The sequence below is a fragment of the Arctopsyche grandis genome, chromosome 11, assembly GCF_051622035.1.
Source record: "Arctopsyche grandis isolate Sample6627 chromosome 11, ASM5162203v2, whole genome shotgun sequence".
NCBI classification, from domain to species: domain Eukaryota; kingdom Metazoa; phylum Arthropoda; class Insecta; order Trichoptera; family Hydropsychidae; genus Arctopsyche; species Arctopsyche grandis.
The window spans coordinates 28,178,732-28,202,085 of NC_135365.1; the positions used below are offsets into that span (position 1 = coordinate 28,178,732).

Sequence of the window (23,354 nt, forward strand, 5' to 3'; positions counted from 1 at the left end):
GTCTGTTATTTTAAATTGTCCAGTTCAAATCAAAAGTCAAAATTACGTATTTTCACTTGGGATTTTTTCCCACTGGTAATACTATCGTGTTAGTGGTCATTTTTTATATCTCTTATCTCTTATCCGATCGTTTTCATACTTTGCCATATTGCTCATTTTGGTCATCAATATACGTTAATGTATCGTCTGCCATTACTTTGGAGATAAAATATCGTATACAACGCGTTTTAAAAACGGGGCACGTAGAGCTTCCTGACGTTTAACAAGCGTTCGTGCCGTGTGTTCCAACTTTTTCACCTTGATATGGCCATATCAGATTTTAATTGTTTAAACGCCTATAATTCACTCTATATTTTATAAAATTTGCTCTATAGGTTCTCGTTATCTCTAATATATAAATATTTATAGTTTTAACTCTCATATGTATATATAAATTTCAAATTTGGCGTGTAGCTTCTTGTAAGGTAATACACGATATATATTGATTTTTGGCCAAATATGTCAGATCTGACATTTCACGACTAAAAGTATATCTCTTCACTGGGTTTTATCTGCGAGATAATTATTCTCTTTTATTCTGTGAATGTGTGTGTGAGTGTGCGTTTGCTGTTTAGGTGTGTTTATGTGTTTGTGTGTGTGTGTATTTGTGTGTGTGTGTGTGTGTTTGTGTGTTTGTGTGTGTGTGTGTGCTTATGCACGCATATACATACATACATGTATGTTTACTTGAGGTGTGCGTGCATTCGCACGGCACATTTCAGGTATTATTTCCAAACGCATGCGCGCTTTATGTGTTCATGCGTTGTACTGGTTATATACAGTGTGGTTTTTTTTATTAGAACAGTGATGTGCGGTTGTTCTTGTGCGATATTCATGAACAACGGTCTCGTTCTCCGACGAAAGGGTCTCTTAGACTGTATTCGTTGGGGGGGGGGGTGGCCTCATGTTGAGGGCTTTATGGGTCAAATTCCTCGGCATTTAAAGCGGGCTTATAATATTCCATACTTTTTTTTTCTTTAAATTTTTATTTAATTGCTATATTGTATGTTTGTACTGTTAGGTAAATTGCGATGTTTATTTTATCTATGTACGCAGTAACAATAGATGAAGTTTTGTGATAATGCGAAAATTCGAACTCGAGATTTTTATTACATATTTAGCTTCTTATCCGATCGTTTTCATACTTTGCCAAATTGCTCATTTTGGTCATCATTGTAATTAAATGTATCCTCCGCCATTACGATGGAGAAAAAATATCGTTTTAGACGCGTTTGAAATTTGAATTTCTGAAAAGTGCCTGACGTTTATCCAGTTTTTAGTTTTAAGCATAGATGGCGGTAGTAAAATAAAATTATTGGTATTTTTATTCAAAATAATAATTTTATATACAAATTATAGAAGAGGTATGCTTTTAAAAAACTTTTTTTTTATATTTCCCAAATCAATTTTTACTGATTCAAACTCAGAATCGATTACTGATCACGTTTTCATGATCTAGAAAAAATGTGTCTGGGTATTTTGGAGATTTTTTGAACACCGTTAGTTCTATCGAACAGAAACTCGGTATTGGTTACTGAAATTCTTTTGAACACTGTTCGTCTTATCACACTGAGACTTAGCGTCGGTTACTGAAATTTTTATCGATATTATGTCAATTTTTTTTAAATTTTTAAGTTGACCGGAAATGGTACTGTTATATCTACATAAGTCTTTATTTGTTTTATGTTAGCTGTATTCTATTCCCACGACCTTTAAATCAATCTGCGAGACGAATTATGTTTCCCCCAAAAATATCAAAGCCCTTCTTAAGCCTGCATAACAAATTGCGTGCATCTACTCAGCCATTTCTCGATACATTCAAGACACATATGTTAACACTAAAAATATCGTTTTTCAACTAACTTTATCGCTTTTCTGCATTATTCTCACGACTCTTAATCCGCACAACGAATTGCGTGAAATCTACCCTCAAGAGATACATATGCAAACACTAAAAATATTGTCTTTAATTAGTTTACCAGCATTTTTCACACGACTCGACTCGAATCGTATTCCCTCAAAAACCCTTTTAAAGCTGCGTAACTAATTGTGTGAAAACCATTTCTCGATACACTCAAGGGTCAAAGTATTAAAGTCTTAAGATATTGTTTTACTTAACTCGAGTTCCCCCCTATTTTATCACGAACTATGATTGGTCCAAATTGTTACGTCTATTAAATATATACTGATGTTAAACATATGGAACGTCACTTGCGATCGAGCCGTCTCTTACTTATCACTTGCGATCGAACCGTCTGACTTACAACCGAACCGTCTCTTACTAATCACTGACTTACAATTGAACCGTCTAACTAGTGACTCGCGATTAGACGACTTAACTAGTAAACTACTAACTAGTAACGTGTAATACTAACTAATCTCGTGTATACTTACTACTATTAAAGAAGATAATCATCTTATAAAATAAAGTGAGTTTTATTTACGGAGTAGCGTTCCGCAAAAACGCTTGGTGGCAGCGGAAATATTAATAACAACAAAAAAACACATCACCCACGAATGTAACAGTACCTCCCTTATAGGTGTCCTCTTTTTTTAAGTTTTTGAATTCAATTATCTCCCAAACCGCTAACCAAATTAGACTATGAATTTTTTTCACATGAAATAGATATAAAAAATTTAATAACCTAATATTTTGACCTGAACCGGAAGTAGTACTTTTACTCTAGTTTTTAATAGAGCAGTGGTGTGCATTTGTTCTAGTGCTATATTGCCGGATAACCGTCTCGTTCTCCGACGAAATGGTTTCTCAGACTGCATTTGTTGGGGGAGTTAATATAATTAGAGCCTATAATGCAAATTTTATAAGATATAGTGTGAAAAAGATAAAGTTATAGGCGTTTAAGTAATTCAAATTTGACAAAACCAGTGAGGCGGAATGTCAAACAGACAAGGCTTCAGATTCTAAGCAAATACCGTCACCGACTCCAAAATTTTCAAATCTTGAAACATGTTAATTACGATTACATTTCACTGTCGACTAAGCGGATACAATTGAAATCTCTATCAGAGGCCAAACCTCGCATAATGGCAAAGTTTCAGAGTGATCGGAAGAGTTTTAGGAAGGGAACAATTATCGTTGCAATAGTTGCGTAAAAATAAAACGAGAAAAAAAAATATATACATACATATATACACAATAAAGACAATTTTTAAATTCCTAATAAACAAATATGAAATGTAAACATATTTTGATTTTCATTTTCCCTAGATATTTTTTTATGGAAAATGGATGCGTCATTCATTGTTAATATATTGAATTTTATGTACATAGGTTGAGAGATTTATATTGAGAAAATTACAAACTAGAAGTGTTCCGTCATTGTGTTCTCAAATAAAAAGTGTCCCGTCATCGGAAAAGTTTGTGAAACACTGTTAGGTTCAAGTTTAATTGAAAAACTTTTCACCTGCGGTACTTTATTAATTTTTTAATTCAAATGTTCAGATCCTTCGTTCTAGATTTATACACAGAGCAACATACGAACAATATCAAACACTTGAATATATTGCATAAAAGTATTTTGTTTGTTATATAATTTTAAACGGTTTGAAGGTACACGAACTAGAAAAAAAATGAAAGTTCCAATTTTAACTTAAAAAGTTTTTTTTCGTAAAATCGTAAAACTTTATCCATTGAATTAAGGTTCTATACAGTGAAGTGTGTCGTTTGCGTTTTCAGCGAATTTTGCTTTCGTCCAATTTTCAGCTGCATTTTAGGGGTGGTTGGGAGGTTTGAAAAGGGGAACGAAGTGTAAAATGAAGGATGGAAGTTCACAGTAAGTGAGAAAGAGAGAAAGAGAGTGGTTACAGTGCCTTTCGGGTAATCAAAGGCAACCTAATTGAACAAAGCGGGAGAAAGTAGCCTCGAGCACGATTCATTTCCGGGAAAATCCACAGCGTTTTCCACCTATCGGTCGTTTTTCCACACCCCGCGTGCACTACGTCCCGTCACGAAAACAGTCAAAACCCACGGTAGGAAATTCAAACTATCGCAAATCCAAATAATTAGACCTGCAGTAATTGTAAATATTACTATGTACCTATGACAATCAACCCGAAATTAATTTTGGTTTCTTCACAGTGACATCTAAAAATATCCCCTGATACTGATGAAATTGAAAAAAGTCGATATTTTTCGTTTGTAATATATTCAAGAGGTAGTGTCAAGGGTTGACACTAAACACGTATGATAAAATAATCGAATCGGTTCCTACAAACGCGCGGTGATTAAGTAGTTAAGGATAGTTTGATTAAATTCAATAGAAAACCACTATTGTTTGCAATAATGGTTCAAAGAAATTCATGTACATAAAGCTTCATTGAGTACGAATTTTGACAAGACTGTTACGAAAGTGATAAAGAAAATTGCATACTATTTTTTTACATACCTCCTTTTAGCTTCACTTACGATTACAGTTCAGGCAAAAATTTGCCTCTTATCCGATCGTTTTCATACTTTCATACTTTGCCATATTGCTCACTTTGGTCATCAATATAAGTAAATATATTCTCCGCCATTACGATGGAGAAAAAGTATCGTTTTAGACGCGTTTGAAATTTGAATTTCTGAAAAGTGCTTGACGTTTATCCAGATTTTTTTTATTTATAGTTAGTTTAGGACTAGGGCTTCCAAACCGGTTTAAACCGAAACCGAAAAGCCGGCTTTTTGACCATTTTTCAAAAAACCGAAAACCGGCTTTTTGGCTCGGTCAACCGGCTTTTTAAGGTTTTCTTTAATTAATGTTTTTTTCAACAAAATTAACAATTATGAATTTTAAATTTCTATGAAAGATCAAAATAAATGTGTATAAACGCTCTTAGGTATAGGCGTATATTTCTTTGAACAAAAAAAAGCTACACTACTTTCTTTCTTGAGCGGTTTCTTTGAGATTTAGTAATGGACCAGGTCATAAACCAATAAAATATTATTGAAAGTATGTAGTTTCAATGGCCTACCCAACTTCAGGTATAGAAAGCATCCTTGTACTTGAAAACATCAAAAAAAGTAGTCAAATGATTTATGGCAAAATGCATAGGAATTTCAGAAATATAATTGATTTTTCTTCGAAGGTATTACCCTTTAAATATTGAGGTCACATACCTACTTTTTTATGGATTTAAAATGTTCGTGATAAAATGAATTTGCCGTTTCGAATCAATTCGTTTCCGAAATTTGCAACGGTTGCTTTTGGATTTTTTAAGCTAAAACAGATGCGTAAAAACAACTTTGAAATCTTTTTATCTATAATATATCTAGCTTATTTAAATCATTTAATTATATGTGCGTATTTAGGATCTGCCATTTTACGACTGTGATATATGTACATATAATACAAATTTTATTATTTGTAATAATAATATAAAGTAATGATCTTATGAAAGTTCATAATGTTTATAACTTAATTTCATTTATAAAATACTATTTTTTTTGCATAATATAGATATATATTATGCAAATATATACATATTTACATTTTTTTTTCGATATAAAAATTTTAAACTTAAAAAAATCGTATTTTTCTAAAACCGGTGAAAGCCGGCCAACCGGCTTTTTATTTGTAAAAAAACCGAAAACTGGCTTTTTATTTCGGGCGGTTTTTTGGAACCCCTAGTTTAGGACCATTGTGGCATTACAAGAAGAACCTAATGCGCTTCAATGGCCTCAATTTGATAAAGAAAAAAATAAAATAAAATACATACAATAAAAAGTAAAATGCAAAGGCAGAAAAACATGATAAAATGAAAAATTAAAATAAAAAAAAGAAAACAAAAGAAAAAGAAAAAAAAATCAAACAAATAAAATCCTCAAATCCTATTCTTAGTTTCACAATGAACAAAAAAATAAAAATAAAATAGTACCTAAAAATATGCATAAGGAGAAAGAAAAAGGAAAAGTAAAATATATACATACATATGAGAATATGAAATAGTACCCAAACTTAAGACAAAAGAAAATTTTACCGTCGATTCTTTCTTTATTTAACGAAGATAAATCATTCCAAATGAAAAACAATCGTAATATATATTTTTATATGGTTTTCAATACTACTTTGGGTATTTAATAACATTTTTAAAATAATCAAGACTCGAACTTTTGAACTTCTCTTTGAGTTTCAAACACAGCTTGCGGACATCCCGTATCTGAAAGTTCTAAGCAACAACATAAAGAGCTTCAATTGAGACGTTTTCGAATGAAAAATAAGGCGGTCTTCGCGAAAAAAGAAAAATGCGTTGCAAGGAGAAAAAAAAATACGCAGAAAAAAAGATAATGGGCGCCTCGATGTCAGAAATAAATTAAGCTTTAGTGGCGAGAGTGAAAAAAAAGCTCACATAATTTTAAGGAAGGAGGAAGGAAACGAAAGAAGCCAAGTTGAGTAATTTTTTATATGAGACGAAGAGGATTTTAATGTAACGTACTCTGGCATTCTGAAACTACAGTAATTATACTGAAATTTTTATACGCACACATACATAGATTATATATTATATGAAAGCTTGAATACATTTCTCTTGCGCCAGATTTCCACTGTAATATTTATATCGAAAATGCGAGACGCTTTTCCTATTTCGCGAAAATCGAATATACATTTTTTGCGATCGACATTTTTTCAGTGGCGATTTTAAATTCGATTAATTTTTATCGTCGGCTTTAACGATCGTTAAAGCTTCCTCATATAATAATTACTTTTCATTAATCGAACGTCGACCTTTTGCCAGATATATGGCGATCGTTTTTAATTTACGAATATGCTCTAGTCAAGCTAGCAGCCTCCATATTTTTGATTTTTAAATGCTTTTTATTATTACGAAATTATGTTCACAATACATTTTATATCTATTTTAATAGCCATTGATCTACTGATCATGTTCTATTTTTCAATTTAATTTAATATGGTTAGTAATCATAGTATTATATTATTCTTATGTTCATGTACAGCATAATAGGAAAAAAAGCTCAATAACCTATTACCTATACAACATATGAAGCTGCCTGTTCACAAAGAGATTTTCTGCAAATCTCCAGCCAATTGTCTGATTTAGCCATTTCTCGGAGACTAGTGACATGCCTGATCCTGTATAGTCGTGTTCGTTGCCATCTTTCATATTGTAATGCATGTTATAATTTTTTCAACAAAAAATTACACTTCTGTAATACACCTGATTTTTATTACTTTACGTTCTACGTTGATGAAGTTTTGTGTACGTTGTAACAATTGATAAAGTTTTGTGATCATGCAAATCACTGATTCGTTTTCATGGTCTAGAAAAAATGTCTGTGTGTTAGTGGAATTTTAGGAATTTTTTGAACACTGTTCGTCTTATTACACTGAAACTTAGTGTCGGTTACTGAAATTTTTATCGATATTATGTAAATTTTTTTCAAATTTTTAAGTTGACCGGAAATGGTACCTCCCCTTATAGGTGTCCTCTTTTTTTAAGTTATTGAATTCAATTATCTCCCAAACCGCTAACCGAATAAGACTGCATTTTTACATGTAATAGGAATTATAAATTTTATACGCTCATATAATTTGAATATTTTTACCTGAACCGGAAGTAGTACTTTTACTCTAGAGAATCGAGGTTTTTTAAACTTTTGAAACCTTTTAGTTTATTGAACTGAAATTTCATATCTAGAATTTTAAGCTTAATTCCAAGTTATTTATTAAATTTGTTAAGCACCCGTCAACCGAAAGTAGCAGATGATACCCCCCTTATGGGTGTCCTCTTTCTTTTAAGTTTTTTAATTAAATTATCTCCCAAACCGCTAACGGAATCAGACTGAAAATTTTTCACATGTAATAGAAATTATAAATTTTATAATTTATCTCAACCGGAAGTAGTACTTTTACTTTGTTTTTATCAGAAACCTTTTAGTTTATTGAACTCAAATTTCATATCTAGAAGTTTAAGCTTAATACCAAGTTAGATATACAATTTGGTAAGCACTCGTCAACCGGAAGTGGTAGTTTACTTTTGTTCCATTTTTCATCCACTATATTTTTGCGACCCCTTAAGCACGTGTGCTCGTCAAAAAAAAATTCAAATATAATTATTGTATCAATTTGATGAAAATAAAAAGATATCACTAAATTTAATTGACCGGAAGTGAGATTTGTTCCGCTTAGAAAAGTCAAAAATGTTATGAAAACGATTCTCCCCATACCCCTGAATATATTAAGCTGAAAAATTATATTTGTATTTTCTATATACAAACTTAGAGCTTCGTAAGATATATTCGTAAACTGATAGTAGTATTTTTTTTTAAACAATATTTCATTATTTTATTTTGACTTTCTGAATTATTTTTATTTTTTTGATATTTAATGTGTATAATTATTATATCGATTTTAATTAATAAAAAAATTTCGAAGAAAATCCGACAACCGAAAGTAGAACTTTTGTCTTGTGTAAGTTTCCCTACATTTGCGCTTAATTCGAATCGAAAATGCTCCCATAACCGGTATGTGTGAACGTGTATATATGTTTAATTATCGAATTTTGTTTTATGGCCTTCTTCTATTCCTCAAATACATAGATTAAGTCATGGGTTGGTCACATTCGAATTTTTATTTTATTTTGTAAAGTGGTGCTAGATCAAATAGGTGTCAAGAGTGTGTGTGAATTGTTTTCCCCCCGAGTTGAAGTTTTCGCGTAGGCATCAAAAGCATCTGTTGTCAACCCGTAAACGTCCACCATAAAATGAAATTAAAAGGCTGACAGGGGTTGTCAACTCCCCGAGTGCTAACGGCGTCGTCAAACTTTCACGTCACATTGCAGTCAACTGTCTCAAAGTATATGTACATACTACGAGCATACGTGTCTTCTACAAATTGTATTTTCAGCATCTCGTAAGTGTGTGACTTTTCTTTATTTTCCTTTTATTGATCGTTCGTATATTATTTATAATTTTATTTATGTCACCATAGGTGACAGGCATGTGTATAAAACAGCTGTAAATTGCATATATAATAATTTTGCATATATAATCTATTTTAATAGCTATCGATCTACTGATCATTTTCTAATTTACAAATTTAAATTAATTTTGTCAGTAATCATTTTTTTTTATTTGTAATATAAAAAAATGGGTTACATAGTACATACAATTTTACAGGATATAATGTTTAATTTCATAGTTGGTCATGTATACCTTATCAGATAAGAGAAGCTCTTGTGCCTGATAAGGGAGCTACGATTCTATTATAAATTATTAAAATCTATTATAATATTTTTTATATAATATATATATATATATATATATATATATATATATATATATATATATATATATATATATATATATATATAATATATATATATATATATATATATATATATATATATACACATAATTTTATCTACTTACTTCCCTTTCTTCAGCGTCACGATCTATTGGATCCACAACTAGAATACCGCTGTCTTCTCCAGTGTGGATAAATTCAACTGGAAGACCAAATGAGTTAATATAAATAATGTATAAAAATTTTATATTTATTTGTTGTTGTTTTTTTTTACATATAATTGAAATAAGACAGGGCTCGAAATGGAGGGGAGCGTATGGGAGCTGCGCTCCTTTTCATGAAATTCAAAAGTGTGGCGCTACCTCAAAATCAAAAATTTCCGTTCCCTTTTATAAGTTTTGAAAAAAATTTAAATTCAATATTTATTGCCCAAAATCGTATGCCAGTATTGCAATATTGAATTGTTAATTGTATGTAAAATTCTTTACATTTTAATTCCTCCAGAGGCAGATCTATCTATAGCCGAAAACTATTGTGTTTTTTTTTTTTTATTTAATTTTATTTTATTTCATACCAGGAAGGCATTACAGGTAAACCCCAATGCGCCTTCCTGGCCAAATTACAAACAATACAGCATTTTTTATTATATAAGTCGCTAAATTACGAGACACTGACTTAAACTCGACAATTAACGAGACATCTATGAATTGTACATACATTTTTATTGTAATATTTACATTAATCATACTCAAATAGTGGTGACATAGTGGGTAGGAAGGATTTTTAGCCAATTTTTAATCGGGAATCGTTTCAACAATGAAATCAGAGAAAATTGGCAAACTCTGATAGGAAACGATCAACCAGGAGTCACAAATCCTGGTCTGACCAGCAGCATTACAGATATACTCAGAAAAATTCTTTTCAATCGAGGTCAGCTCAAGGGATCGAACTCGGCGCCTCTCAGTGTTAAGCAGACGCTTAACGACCGAGCCACGCTGCTGGCTAACAGTTTAACAATCTGGGTCCACTAATGTTACCTGACTCATCACAAACAAAGATGTCAATCGATTATAATATTGTAAATAACATATCATCCGTATTTAATATGTTCAATTTAAAAAAAAGTATTCGTCACAGACGAAAAATATTTTCAGATGTTTGAGAAAGTTTGGTATAGAATATGAGCTCAATGGGCCACTGTTATAATGCTGCGTACGCACCAAACCAACGAACGGCCCACAGGCCAACTTTTAAAACCAGTAGCGTACAAAATATCGATATAAAAATTAAATTTAAAAATTGAAATTTTTTTTTTTTGTGCCATCTTATCGATTCCCGATAAATCATCACCAGCGATATCGTTGCTCTTCAGATCATGTACGGGCACTACGGAATCATTACTCTGTCCCCAAAATTGTGAATTGGGCTTCTGAATCTCTCACATTCAGAACACCAATTTGTGAGGCTTTTTTCGCTTTAAACGCCTCTGCTGGTGAGTTGTGTCCAATAGCTGCAACGCTTTTATGTTAGGGTGACGGTGCAGTCTCAACTCGTGCCTCCCGGCGCATTCTCGCATGACTTCTTTTACTTTTTTGATTTTAAGGTCCTTGTGGATCTCTTCATTTGTGACGAAGCGATATGCATCGGTGATAATCCTCAAAAACTGGTTTTGACATCTTTGCATTTTTTCAATATTGGATGGCTTACTGCATCCCCACAGTTGTATGCCATATGTCCATATTGGCTTCACAATTGCCTGGTTTATCAGTTTTTTGCATTGTAGGTCTAATTTGGAGTGTCTTCCTATTAGCCAATGCAAAAATTGAAATTAAATATCAAAATTAGGCTAAAGAGATTGAGCTAAAATTAGATCATCGTTGATGTTTTGAATTACAACGATACGCATTTACAACCAGAGAAATATTATAATTTCTCTGCTTACGAGCGAAAAATAATCTTGTTATTATTTCTTAAATATGTAATATCTTACTTTTTCTTAAGAAATATTAAAAAATCAAAAGTATGTTTTGAAAATTATCGAGCGCTTCCATTTGTGAAAATTTCAAGCCCTGAAATAATATACCCTACTACATTTACCATGGCAGTAGGAAACTCTAGATCTTAATTGCTAGTCTATGAGCCTTGTCATGAACCCTAGATAGGTGAATTCTCTAGGTCAGATCATATTTACAAAAGAATTATGTATTTTTCTTCCTACTGCCAATTTAACTGATTTCAGGTATCGGTAGGTGCATATTTTAACATACATTCGTTTCCAGCGTCGTTTAAACGATTTTTAATTGGTATATTAATTTGCGTGTCACCATCTATTGCCGTCAGTTTAAAATTTTGAGATGTTTTCTCATTGAATCTTTGAGTGGCAAATATACTTGTCCATTTGGGTGGCATGTCTTTCAATTGAACTATTAGCTTTGCTGTTCCGATATTTGGGAGAGAATCCTTCAAACAAAGAAAAACTGTTAAATTCACACTCTATCCACTTTGTGATTTGTCTTCACTCAAATTTTTTTAAACATTACAACATATAATAATAATGATATTAAAAATAATTCATCAATATTCAGATCAACTGAGCTAATTTACATAATATATAATTTTATATATAAAAAAATATATTGTTTGAATGGTGAAAATGATTAGTGATAAATACTCACGAAAGCTTCCAATGTGAATATATGCAACTGAATTTTGTCAAAGTCTAATTGCTTTATTACGTTGATGGTTATTTCCATTTTAAATGCATCATCATTAAATCGTTTTTCTACAAATTGGAATAAATCTTTTTCAATACTATTTTCATCTATTTTAAAAGTCATTACATTTATGCTAATTGCTCCGTCAGCGTCAGTTACAGTATACGTGCAATTAGAAAGACCTTCATACAATTCCTGTAAATTTCCAAAATGTGCAATCGTGTGTTCAAAAATTATTTTGCTACTTGGGTATATTATTTTAGTCATTTACCGGTATATCACATGGGCTCAATTGTATAAATGGAGGATTGTCATCAATGTTGTTGATATCCAAAAATATCACATCACTACGCATATCTGAACCTTCCACAATTTCTATATTTATTATATATCTTTGCATTGAAAAAATTTCATAATCTTGTCTCTTTTCTACGATTATATACCAATATTCATCCTCTGGATCTGTTTCACGCTTCTTTACAACAGCTCCCAAATCCCGATTATTGCCAAGGTCGAACTGTCCAATTTGCGCTCTACCAGAACCTGAAAATTACTTTCAATTAATATTATACATATCGACAATGTTTATATATTTTTTTTATCTTTGACATTACACATATTACACATATTTTGGGTTTAAGCCTATATATGTATGTACAATATGTCATTTTTACAAGGCTCTTATTATTAATGTGTATTAATATGTACATATGTATAGTAAAAATCCACATATTTTGGGTTTAAGCCCATATAGTATATATATATATATATATATATATATATATATATATATATATATATATATATATATATATATATATACTTATATATGTACATTTATGTACATATATATGTATGTATGTACATATAGTAAAAATCTAATCATCGCACTATTGTGTCGTATTTAATTTGTTAAAAATGTAAAATGTATATTTGTAGAATTTAGGGATAGGAATAGAAACAGGAACAGGCTGTCCCCCTTGTATCCTGCTTACGCACTTTAAGTAAGGCTGTACGACAAAAAGAGATAGAATTTCACCGCACGCCACTGATATATGTGGATAATTATATTTTATGTTTATTTTCGGAGTCAATTTAAATCTATAAAATATTTTTTTATGCTATTCTAATTGTAGAAACAAAATTGTTTTTATAATATTTTTCTTTGAGCCGCGTAAATTCCCAATAACTTTAATTTGACTCGTATATCAAAATATGCTTTTTTTAATATAGCACATAAATAATTTGTATATATTATTTATATAATATTATTTATAAGACACATTTATTTACCACTATAAAATTAGCACTCGCAGTATCGACGATTTATTTCGCGAACGATCTATCGTTAACACCACAATGAACGATACTGACAATCAAATATCAAAATAATAATAATGGAAAGTCGGATAAGACTGATAATAAGTGATACGTCATCACATATCTGATAATATTGAATGTATTAGAGATCAAATTTTGAGAATGTGTCACTTAGTGTTGGAATGTTTAAATCTTTTAATTATAATTTTTCAGAAAATAAAACGCATACACCACTAAAGCAGGGAATATGAAATTAAAAGTAGTCGATTACTTTCTTGGTAACAGTTTTTCAACATATATTTAATGTATATTTTATAGATATATGTACATATGTGTATATGTTCAACGGGCCATAATAAAACGATAGTTTACATTGCTCTAGACTATTTAATTTAAAATAAATTGGAATTAAAAAAAACGACAATGAAAAATAGTGTTATGTAAAATATATAAAATGTGTCATATTTAACCAAACTATTAAAAACTTCCTTTCTTATTATCTTTTTTTATTATTTTTAATCAAAAATACACGTACATGTACAATTAAAATACTGTATTATAATATATACAAAATTTATGAACAACAAATTAATACTATCATATAATTTTATTTATTTATTTTATTAATAGTTTTGGACCATTGTGGCATTACAGGAAGAACCTAATGCGCCACAATGGTCTACATTTAACAAAGATAATATAAGTAAAAAAAATAATAAAAGGAAAATAATAATGCAAATAAAATAGTACATAAAATGTACAAAGGGGAAAGAAAAAGTAAAATAAATCAACAAAATATGAATAAAAAAAAAATCACAGCGAGGCCCAAATGGAAGAGAGTAGATTAAGATTCCACTCATTCATCACATTCAAATTAAGAAAGTAATGATGAGCGCAGGTTACCAGATAAATATTTTAAAATAACATCCGATAATCTACGCTCCCCAAGGTGGAAAATATCACATTCAGGGACAGCAGCAACGATTTCATTGAGAAGTCGAATAGCTCTTGGAATAGGAGCCATTCGAAAAAGAACTGTGCGAGCAGCAGGTACAACCATCAAATGATGATGTCTACCACGCACATAATTATTAGGGACATAAAGTCCCAACTGTTCCAGCAACAACGGGCATGACGTATTACCACGCAATAGCTGGAGAACGAAACGAATTAACGAGAAGTTTCTCCGAAGTTCAAGGGAATTATACCCAAGCATGCCCAAAAGGAAAGGAGTAGGATAGAGATATGGGTAGTACCCATACTCTTTCTTATAAAGAAAACGAAGAAATGCTTTTTACACTTTTTCGATAATAAGAGAGTAGTTTGGTTCATGCGGATTCCACACAATCGCATTATACTCTAGCTTACTTCTAACAAGCGGGGTTGGAGAATAATCTAGCATATCTCAAGACAAATCCAAGTCGACGAAAGGAAACGTCAGCGACTGTCTTGATGTGGTTGTGAAAGTTGAATTGAGGATCAAAAGTGATACCCAAGTCGACCATTAATTCCACACGCTTCAACAATACGGATCCAATGGAATATCCGTAATAAAATTATACTCGAGAAATTTACTAATTTTAAAATTCTTTCCATGGCATCAAATCGACAAATGGTATTACTGAGCTGTGACATTCAATTGGTTCATTTCCGGGAACATCTGGTCTTATAAAATAAATAAAAGCGTTTGGTGCTTGCGTCAACAACTCTATATGATCAATATTGTCACATATCAACCTGGACATGGTGAGTTTCTTAATTTCTGACAATTGTTCTGAAAAAAAAACCATTACTTATGTATATCGATCGAACACACCAAAGTTCTATATACTACTTTCACACCTACATATATCTAATATCTACATATTTGTATGTACTATACATACGTATAATACTTGTATATACCTGGAGTAAAGTGGCCAGGGTTGGTTGCAGGACTGTTCTGAAAAGCCTGTTCCTCTTGTTCCTGTTGTATCCTGGTCGCGCAAATTAAGTGAGGATGTACGACGGGGGGGAGAGAGTATAAATATTTTAAATTGGTACTTTTCGAGCTTTTGATCCCGCAAATTTATCTATTATGTTATCACAATCTAATAAATGCACCACATCACTTTCAATAAACGTCATCGATAAATTATTTAAATTGTTTTCATTTAACCAATTTCTTAAACAATTTTTAACTCGTTTTAAAACTGAAACCGAATGTTCGCCACTTGAATTGCATAAAGGAAGTGTTAGAAATATTCTTAAAATTGTTTCAATATTTTGAAACGTTGAAACAATTGATAATTTGTTTTTAAGCCTCCAATTAATAATTTATAATTATCGATAGGATTCGTAATATTTTCGCTTTTGATATGTGCCAATATCATTGTTATATTTTGAAATTATTCTTTCAACACATTCGTTATTATTCTTAAATTATTCTTTCAACATATTTGACTTATTTCAAAATTAAAAAATAATTGAAAATCTTTAAGTAAACTATCATAAATTGAGCTTCTTCTTGATACTTCTGAAATTATTGCATCGCAGATAATGTTATGAATATTTATTGGGTTTGCTGCAAATGATTGCAAACCACCAGCCTGCATGCTCTTTCGATTGCATTTTAACTGTTTGAATTTCAGCATGTACGAAAGATGAGATATTCGTGGGGTTGCGCAGATGACATTGCGATGTAAATTAATGATTGGCAAATCTTAAAATTGAGTTTGATCTTTCTGGCAAGTTTAAAATGGCAAAAGCCGAGACAAAAGTATGAAATGAGCATGCGGGCGCTTGGTTTGCAATCGTTTGCAGCGCAGGGATATTTATTATAAAGTTTTCTTTTTGACTAAAATTAACTTGAATGCATATCTCTCCAAATTGCAATTTTCATTTTTTACGTCTAGTGTCTTTATATTTATGATTTTCAGTAAGAATGTTAGAATCTTTTTCAATTTCACTGAATTCATTGCTCGTATTTTTAATACATTCTGAAAGCGATTTTATCAATCTTGTTCCTAACAACAAAACTGTGCTGCATATTTTGTAATGATTATTTGTAGCATTGATGCGCTGTAACAATTTATCCCACAAAGTAGTAAGTAATGCAGTCTCATATTAATCGAAATAAACTGCCAATTTTTTTGCCTCCAGTTTTCCCATATGTTTTTCAAATACAAACGTACTGATTTTAATAAGAGCTTCTTTAATATTTTGATTTTAAAACAAAAACAGCCTCTGCTCTAGACGCCCATCGCATACTATTTATTCTTTTTAAATATTGGTTATTCAAAATATTACTTAAAAAAATATTCCATCGTCAAGTCGATGATGAAAAAAAAACACAAATTTGATCAAAAATAGAACAAAACAAACAAAGATAAAAAACAGATCTGTCCAAACCCCTGAACGTAACAAACTGAAAATTTACATTTGTATTCTTTATGTACTAACTTAGAGGTGATTGGGTTTTTGTCAAAATTCGCAAACCGAAAGTGGTACTTCATTATTTTATTTTGACCTTTAAAATTATTTTTATTTTCTTTGATGTGTATAATAAATATGGTGATTTTAAGTAATAAATAAATTTCGAACAAAATCCGACAACCGGAATTAGAACTTTTGTGTTGTGTAAGTTTTCCTACATTTCGTTCGATTTGTATCGAAAATACTCGCATAACCGGCGTGTGAGAACAAATGTATGTTTAATTATTGATTTTTTTTTTGTGACCTTCTTATATTCCTCAAATACATAGATAAAGTCATGTGTTGGTCTATGAACGAACTCTACGTAGCAACAATAGAACTCGAGATTTTGACGGATTCGAACTCAGAATCGATCATTGACACTTTTTCATGGTTTAGAAAAAACGTATGTGGGTGTGTGTGTGTTTATATATTTTGAAGATTTCTTGAAAACCAGGCTAAAATGATCGTGTGATGCTGCGTACGGACCAAACCAACGACGAATTTGGTCCAACGATTTAACCAGCAGGATTAAACCAGTAGCGTACAAAATATCGAAATAAAAATTAAATTTAAAAATTGAAATTAAATATCAAAATTAAAAATATTATTATTATATTAAAATTAAATTCAAATATCAAAATAAAATTATAATCAACATATTAAAATTAAAATAAAATATTGAAAGTTAAAACAGAACATGCCCAATTTAAATAAATTTTCGAGATTGACCTAAAATTAGATCATCAACAATCACATACAGATAATCCTCGACTTTTGTTTGTCGAAGATGTTTTGACTTACGTAGATACGCACTAAGTTCGAAAAAAAAATCAAAGAATTATTATTTTTACTTCCCCGTAATGCGCTGTTACTGAGCATATATCATGTGTTAGTATGGGTGACCGAGTTATTGTTTTCAACCCGAGACGTTGTCGGTTTTATCAAAGGAAATTTTTTTGTCTTCAATTGTTTCTCTCGTCGAAATAAATCAATTAATTAAATCATTTCAGAGGTAAATTTTATCGGATAATGTCTTCAATTGTATCTCTCGTCGAAATAAATCAAATAATTAAATCCATCTCAGAGGTAAAATTTATCGGATAATGTGTGATTATTAATTTTATTTCGACGAAAGAAAAAAAAACCCTTTGACAAATCACCGACATTTTTTTTGTTAAATATTTCATCGACGGCGAAACACATTGGTGTATCGTGACGACTTATAAGAAACAATAACAAGGTTTTTTTCGCTCGTAATTATAATATTTCTCTGGTTGTAATGCATAATATAAGCATTTTCTATCAAAATGTACGAGGCCTTAAATCTAAACTGGATGAATTAGGTTCTAACTCGGCTATTCAATGTGCTGACATCCTGGTACTAACGGAAACCTGGCTTGACGACTCTGTGCATGATTCTTTTTAATTTACATTAATGACATCTCAAAAATAATTAACCTGATGACCTTAAGCTTTTTAAGACAGTTAAGTCTCATAGTGACGCAGCCCTTCTCCAATTGGACTTAGATGCGCTGTCAAGTTGGTCTGTCGATAATAAATTATTTTTTAGCATTCAAAAATGCTGTGTTCTCAATGTGACAAGATCTTCAAATCGCTTGATTTATCCATATCGCCTAAGTGGTGTTGAATTAAAGTTTGTAGATGAATATTGTGATTTGGGGGTCTTGTTCTCGAATAATTTTCAATTTAAACGACACATAGACAATATTTGTTTGCGTGCAACAAAAATGCTGGGATTCTTACTAAGAGTTAGCAAACCTTTCCAGAGTACGTTGGTGCTTAAAATTCTTTATGAATCTTTAGTACGTAGTATTCTAGAATTTTCTTCTATTATATGGAATCCTACCCATATAACTCATTCATTGAAGATTGAGAGAATCCAAAAACGGTTTCTCAGATATCTTTATTTGAAACAGTATGGTTATTATCCTTGGCTATATCCTAGTGCATTCCTATTAGGGGCGTTAGGTTTCAACTCATTGGAGTCTCGTCGGAATATGTTACTGGGAAGACACTTTTTTAAGCTGTTGAATGGGATAATACACAATCCTCAGGTTCTAAAGGAATTTAGGTTTAATGCACCTTGTAAATTCAGAGACTTGAGAAATCGTGATTTGTTTGTTCCTCCTGTGGCTCGCACAAATATGTTGTCAACGGCTCCTATATCTAGAGCGATATATCTGCTTAACAGGATTTCTGGTGAAATTGACCTCTTCAATATAAAATATACTAATCTGGTTGAGTGGTTGTTGAGGAATGCCAGTGGTTGATTTTGCCTATTATAAATATTAATGATTGTTATTACTTTATCTATGTTTTTTCTTTTTTTTATGATTTTATGATTTTAATGATGTTGTGTTAATATTGTTATTATTATAAGTTATTATTACTGTTATCATGTTATTATTATTGAATGACCGGCCACAGCGACGCGTTGGAGATCTCTGTAATGTCACTGTGGCTAATATGTTAAATAAATAAATAAAAAATTAAAAAAATATCGTTGTAATTCAAAACATTGTTGTAATTCAAAACATCAACGATGATCTAATTTTAGCTCAATCTCGCTCGTTAGCTTAATTTTGATATTTAATTTCAATTTTTTTATTTCATTTTTATTTCGATATTTTGTACGCTACTGGTTTTAAAAGTTGGCCCAAAATCTTCGTTGGTTAAATATTTCCGAAGGGGGAAACACAGTAGTGTATCGTGACGACTTATAAGAAACAATAACAAGGTTTTTTTCGCTCGTAATTATAATATTTCTCTGGTTGTAATGCGTTTTGTCGTAATTCAAAACATTGTTGTAATTCAAAACATCAACGATGATCTAATTTTAGCTCAATCTCGCTCGTTAGCTTAATTTTGATATTTAATTTCAATTTTTTTATTTAATTTTTATTTCGATATTTTGTACGCTACTGGTTTTAAAAGTTGGCCCAAAATCGTCGTTGGCTTGGTGCGTACGGACCATGAAACGATTGATAAACGTCATCAAGAAATACGAGGGAGCATTTTCAAACGTGTCTAATACGATTTTTTTTCACCGTCATAATGGCGGATGTCACTTCCACTTATATTGATGACCAAACCGAGCAAAATGGCAAAGTATGAAAACGATCGGATAAGAGCAAAAAATTTTCTTGACTAGTGATCGAAGGGAAAGTAAAAAGAGATTAGTAAAAATGACAGTTTCAAACCGATCGGAAAAATGTAGGAATATTGCCTGAAAACATATAGCTTTGTAAAAAGACGGCAAAACCCAAACATTCAAATACAGGAACTGTGAAAACCAAGTACAGAGGATTATAATGTTTCGTAGAATTTTTTTTTTACAATTCCGACTAAATCTTATCGATCAGATAAGGGGAAAACACACTGAAGAGAAGGTCACGGCACGTTATCACTCAGCTGGAATTTCCCATATCGAATTTGGGTGAGGTTTTTTCGAGGTCGCACGTATTCAGACTTTAGATACTATTTTACATCAGCTGCGCCCTACTTTCAAAAAGATTATCATTGGTGGTGATTTTAATTCCTACTCCCCACTCTGGGATTCTTGTCCCACCAATGATTGGAGGAGAAGCGTTTGGGGTAGGGCCCTTGAAGACTTCATTTGCCAAAACGATTTATTCATCCACAACAACAGATATGATATTCCGACGATTGAAAGTCCTGTTGGCTCTTCGTGTATTGATGTCACTTTGTCTTTAGGTTTAGGTATAGGTGAAATAAAAGATTGGAGGGTTAATTTGGGAGAGACTCTGAGTGACCATAACTTAATAACTTTCAATTTAAACCTTGATTGTCCTATTAATTCTATGTCTAATTTACCCTTACCTTATCGTCATGGCACCAATTTATCTTGGATAAATTTTGAATCCCGTCTTTGTAATTTCTTTGGTGGTTATTCTGTTGCTACTATTTCTATAACACGAGATGTCTTTGGTAGATTTGGTGCTGTAGGTAGACGCTCTACTCCTTGGTGAAATGACTACCTTGCATCCCTTAAATCCTTAGTCAAAAAGGCTATACGAAAATTACGTTCGGTTAAGCGTCATGGTGCTGGTCATAATTCATTAATGCGCCTTGGTATTGAGGTTAGAAGAGTTTCTGCGTTTTTTAAGCGTCAAATTTTAGTGTCCAAAAAAAAAATCTTGGGAGAGCTTTGTTAGCTCCCAAGCCAGGCCATCGTTAGGGACCCCGCTTTTATTATGTGTGGAGTTCGCAGTCCTCTTGATGGTCATTTTGCTTTATCTAGTAGTGAAGCGGTTAATAATCTTGTGAATGCTCTTATCCCTGTTGATCGCTTTGACAATGATCAACCTGCTCACATTCTTATCCGTAATTTTATTTCTTATGTTAATGAACTTAGTTGCTATGAAGATCTTCCTACTTTGGAGGAAGTTAGTGCGACTTTTAATAGCCCAAGTCAAGATAAGGCTCCTGTAGTTGATATGATTGGTGGAAATGTTGCCAGAGCTGTTTGGTCGGTGGGTAATTTTGAACTTCTCAATGTTTATAGGAATTGCTTTAAATTTGGAACCTTCCCAAGTTGTTGGAAGGTTGGGAAATTGATTGTCATTAAAAAGCACAATACTGATAGACTGACTGGTAGTTAGACCCATAAAAACAAAATTTGATAATGAAACATGCATACACGTTCACAATAGTTGAAAAAAATTGTGCACTTAAAAATATACTTCTTTCGTAGTCGTGTCAATATACCCAAGCGACCGTGCCGATGTTCCGCTTCAATAATCCATTGACCTTTTTCAAATGCCTTCATTTTTTTTTGACAATTTTATCTTATCTACATATATTTATCACCCTTTCGCTAATAGTTGAGCAGCATTCTTTATATTTGCCGAAAATCACTCGAACATCCGCTATCAATTCCTAACGCATGTGCGCTTTGTGTGTTCATGCGTTGTTGTTTGTTTTGTACTTTGTAATGTAAAGTGTGGTTTTTTTCATTAGAGCAGCGATGTGCTGTTGTCCTTGTGCGATATTGCAGAACAACCGTCTCGTTCTCTGACAAAAGGGTCTCTTAGACTGTATTCGTTATACATATATACATATGTATGAAATTATACTTTTCAAAAAGGATCCAACTAACGTAAATAGTAATAAATTGTTATCAACAGTATAAACATATAAAATAGCCACATTTTAAAAGTAATCTATTGCAAAGTAATCAAAAATGTTGGTTGGATCGTTTTCGCGAAAATGAGTTTACTTTCAAAAGCAAGCATAAGTATAAAGTTACACACAATAGTGGAAAAGTATCGTTTGAAATGGAGAAAATGGCGCATTCGAAGCACAATGCCCGATCAGGAGAGAATCGAGTGCTTTAAGTTTTACAACGTCTATACGGGAAAGCCTTCTTGGAATTTTCCGACAGTTTTTCGTCGGATCGAATCCTTCCCGGTCAAAAGTTTTTCCGTGGAGCATTCAAATCCTCGCACGAGCGATAACGACCCAACTTATTGTCGTGCAAAACCGCGCGCCATCTTCGAAAATGCATTCCCGGTAGAGAAAAGCTTACGCCGGAAAATCCATTGATGTGTTTTATCTCCCGCGGGAACGGGCGGGGAAAATTCTGCAGCGATTGGAAAAACCATCGCGGTCTATTTTTGAAAAAGTGCACACGTCGAGAGCGTCTGCTGCCAATTGCGATTATTAATGCCCTCTAAATAGGTTAACACCCACCTTCGCCCTCATATTTATGGAGCAAACGTTACGTGCAACAGTGAACCAAGTTCCCGACTTGAATTATAAATTTAAATATGGAGAAAAAGGATGCATTCCCTCCCTAGAATATTCTTTGGTATTTCTTTTGTAACAAAATGCAAAAAAACTATTCAAATTCAATTTATTATATATTTAATTAACAAACGCATTGATAGCTTAAGTCATGTACTTACAAACAATATACATATGAATGTATGTAGTTTGAATTTAAGAATTAAAACACATGTTGAATCAGTATGTATTATTATATTATTATTATTATGTTATTTTTTTTATTTTATTTTTACATAAATATATACCAGGAAGCCTTGACTGGAAGACCCCAGTGCACATTCCTGGACAATTAATTACAGACAATACAGCATTTTATTATTACATAAATCACTGTATTTCCAGAAGCTGAAGAACACGTAATAACAATTAATTAATTACAGAATTAATCCATTGAGACATCTATGGATTTAGATTTTGTACATAACTTTTACAAATTATACACATAATAAATACAGAAGATTCGTGACAACGGGATTTTTGCCAACATATGCACGGTCTGGCTAGCAGCAACAAAGTAATACCGTAATAATATAAAATAGGGTGCTCATAGATGTGCGTGAATTTTCAAGGTGCTCAAAGACGAATACGGACATGAAAGCTATTTATATATGATCACATATTACATGCAAAGTGTTCACAGACGAATGCTGACACTTCCGGTGTTTACCAATGAATACACAAACGATCAAAGGCACGCAAGGTGCTCACAGACAAGCACGGATGCACAAGATAG

General features: G+C 31.9%; 1 protein-coding gene across 1 annotated transcript; it reads right to left on the reverse strand.

Moving 5' to 3' along the window:
- Positions 1-7,196: 7,196 nt before the first annotated feature.
- On the reverse strand, positions 7,197-15,463 carry LOC143918635 (cadherin-AgCad1-like). Its single transcript, XM_077440577.1, has 8 exons — positions 15,380-15,463; positions 15,242-15,302; positions 14,970-15,110; positions 12,288-12,559; positions 11,978-12,211; positions 11,570-11,762; positions 9,428-9,504; positions 7,197-7,331 (listed from the first exon to the last, which is right to left on the reverse strand). The coding sequence occupies exons 1-8, from the start codon at positions 15,461-15,463 to the stop codon at positions 7,197-7,199; spliced, it is 1,197 nt and encodes a 398-aa protein (XP_077296703.1).
- Positions 15,464-23,354: the final 7,891 nt, after the last annotated feature.

What these genes read in the sequence shown, in the direction of transcription:
- LOC143918635 (XM_077440577.1), bottom strand. Translation starts at nt 15,463, where the DNA reads ATGACGTTTATTGAAAGTGATGTGGTGCATTTATTAGATTGTGATAAC. An exon ending in CCCTGGCCACTTTACTCCAG is followed by an intron (nt 15,111 to 15,241) that starts GTATATACAAGT and finishes TTTTTTTTTCAG; the next exon opens with AACAATTGTCAGAAATTAAG. An exon ending in CGGAAATGAACCAATTGAAT is followed by an intron (nt 12,560 to 14,969) that starts GTCACAGCTCAG and finishes AGTAATTTTCAG; the next exon opens with GTTCTGGTAGAGCGCAAATT.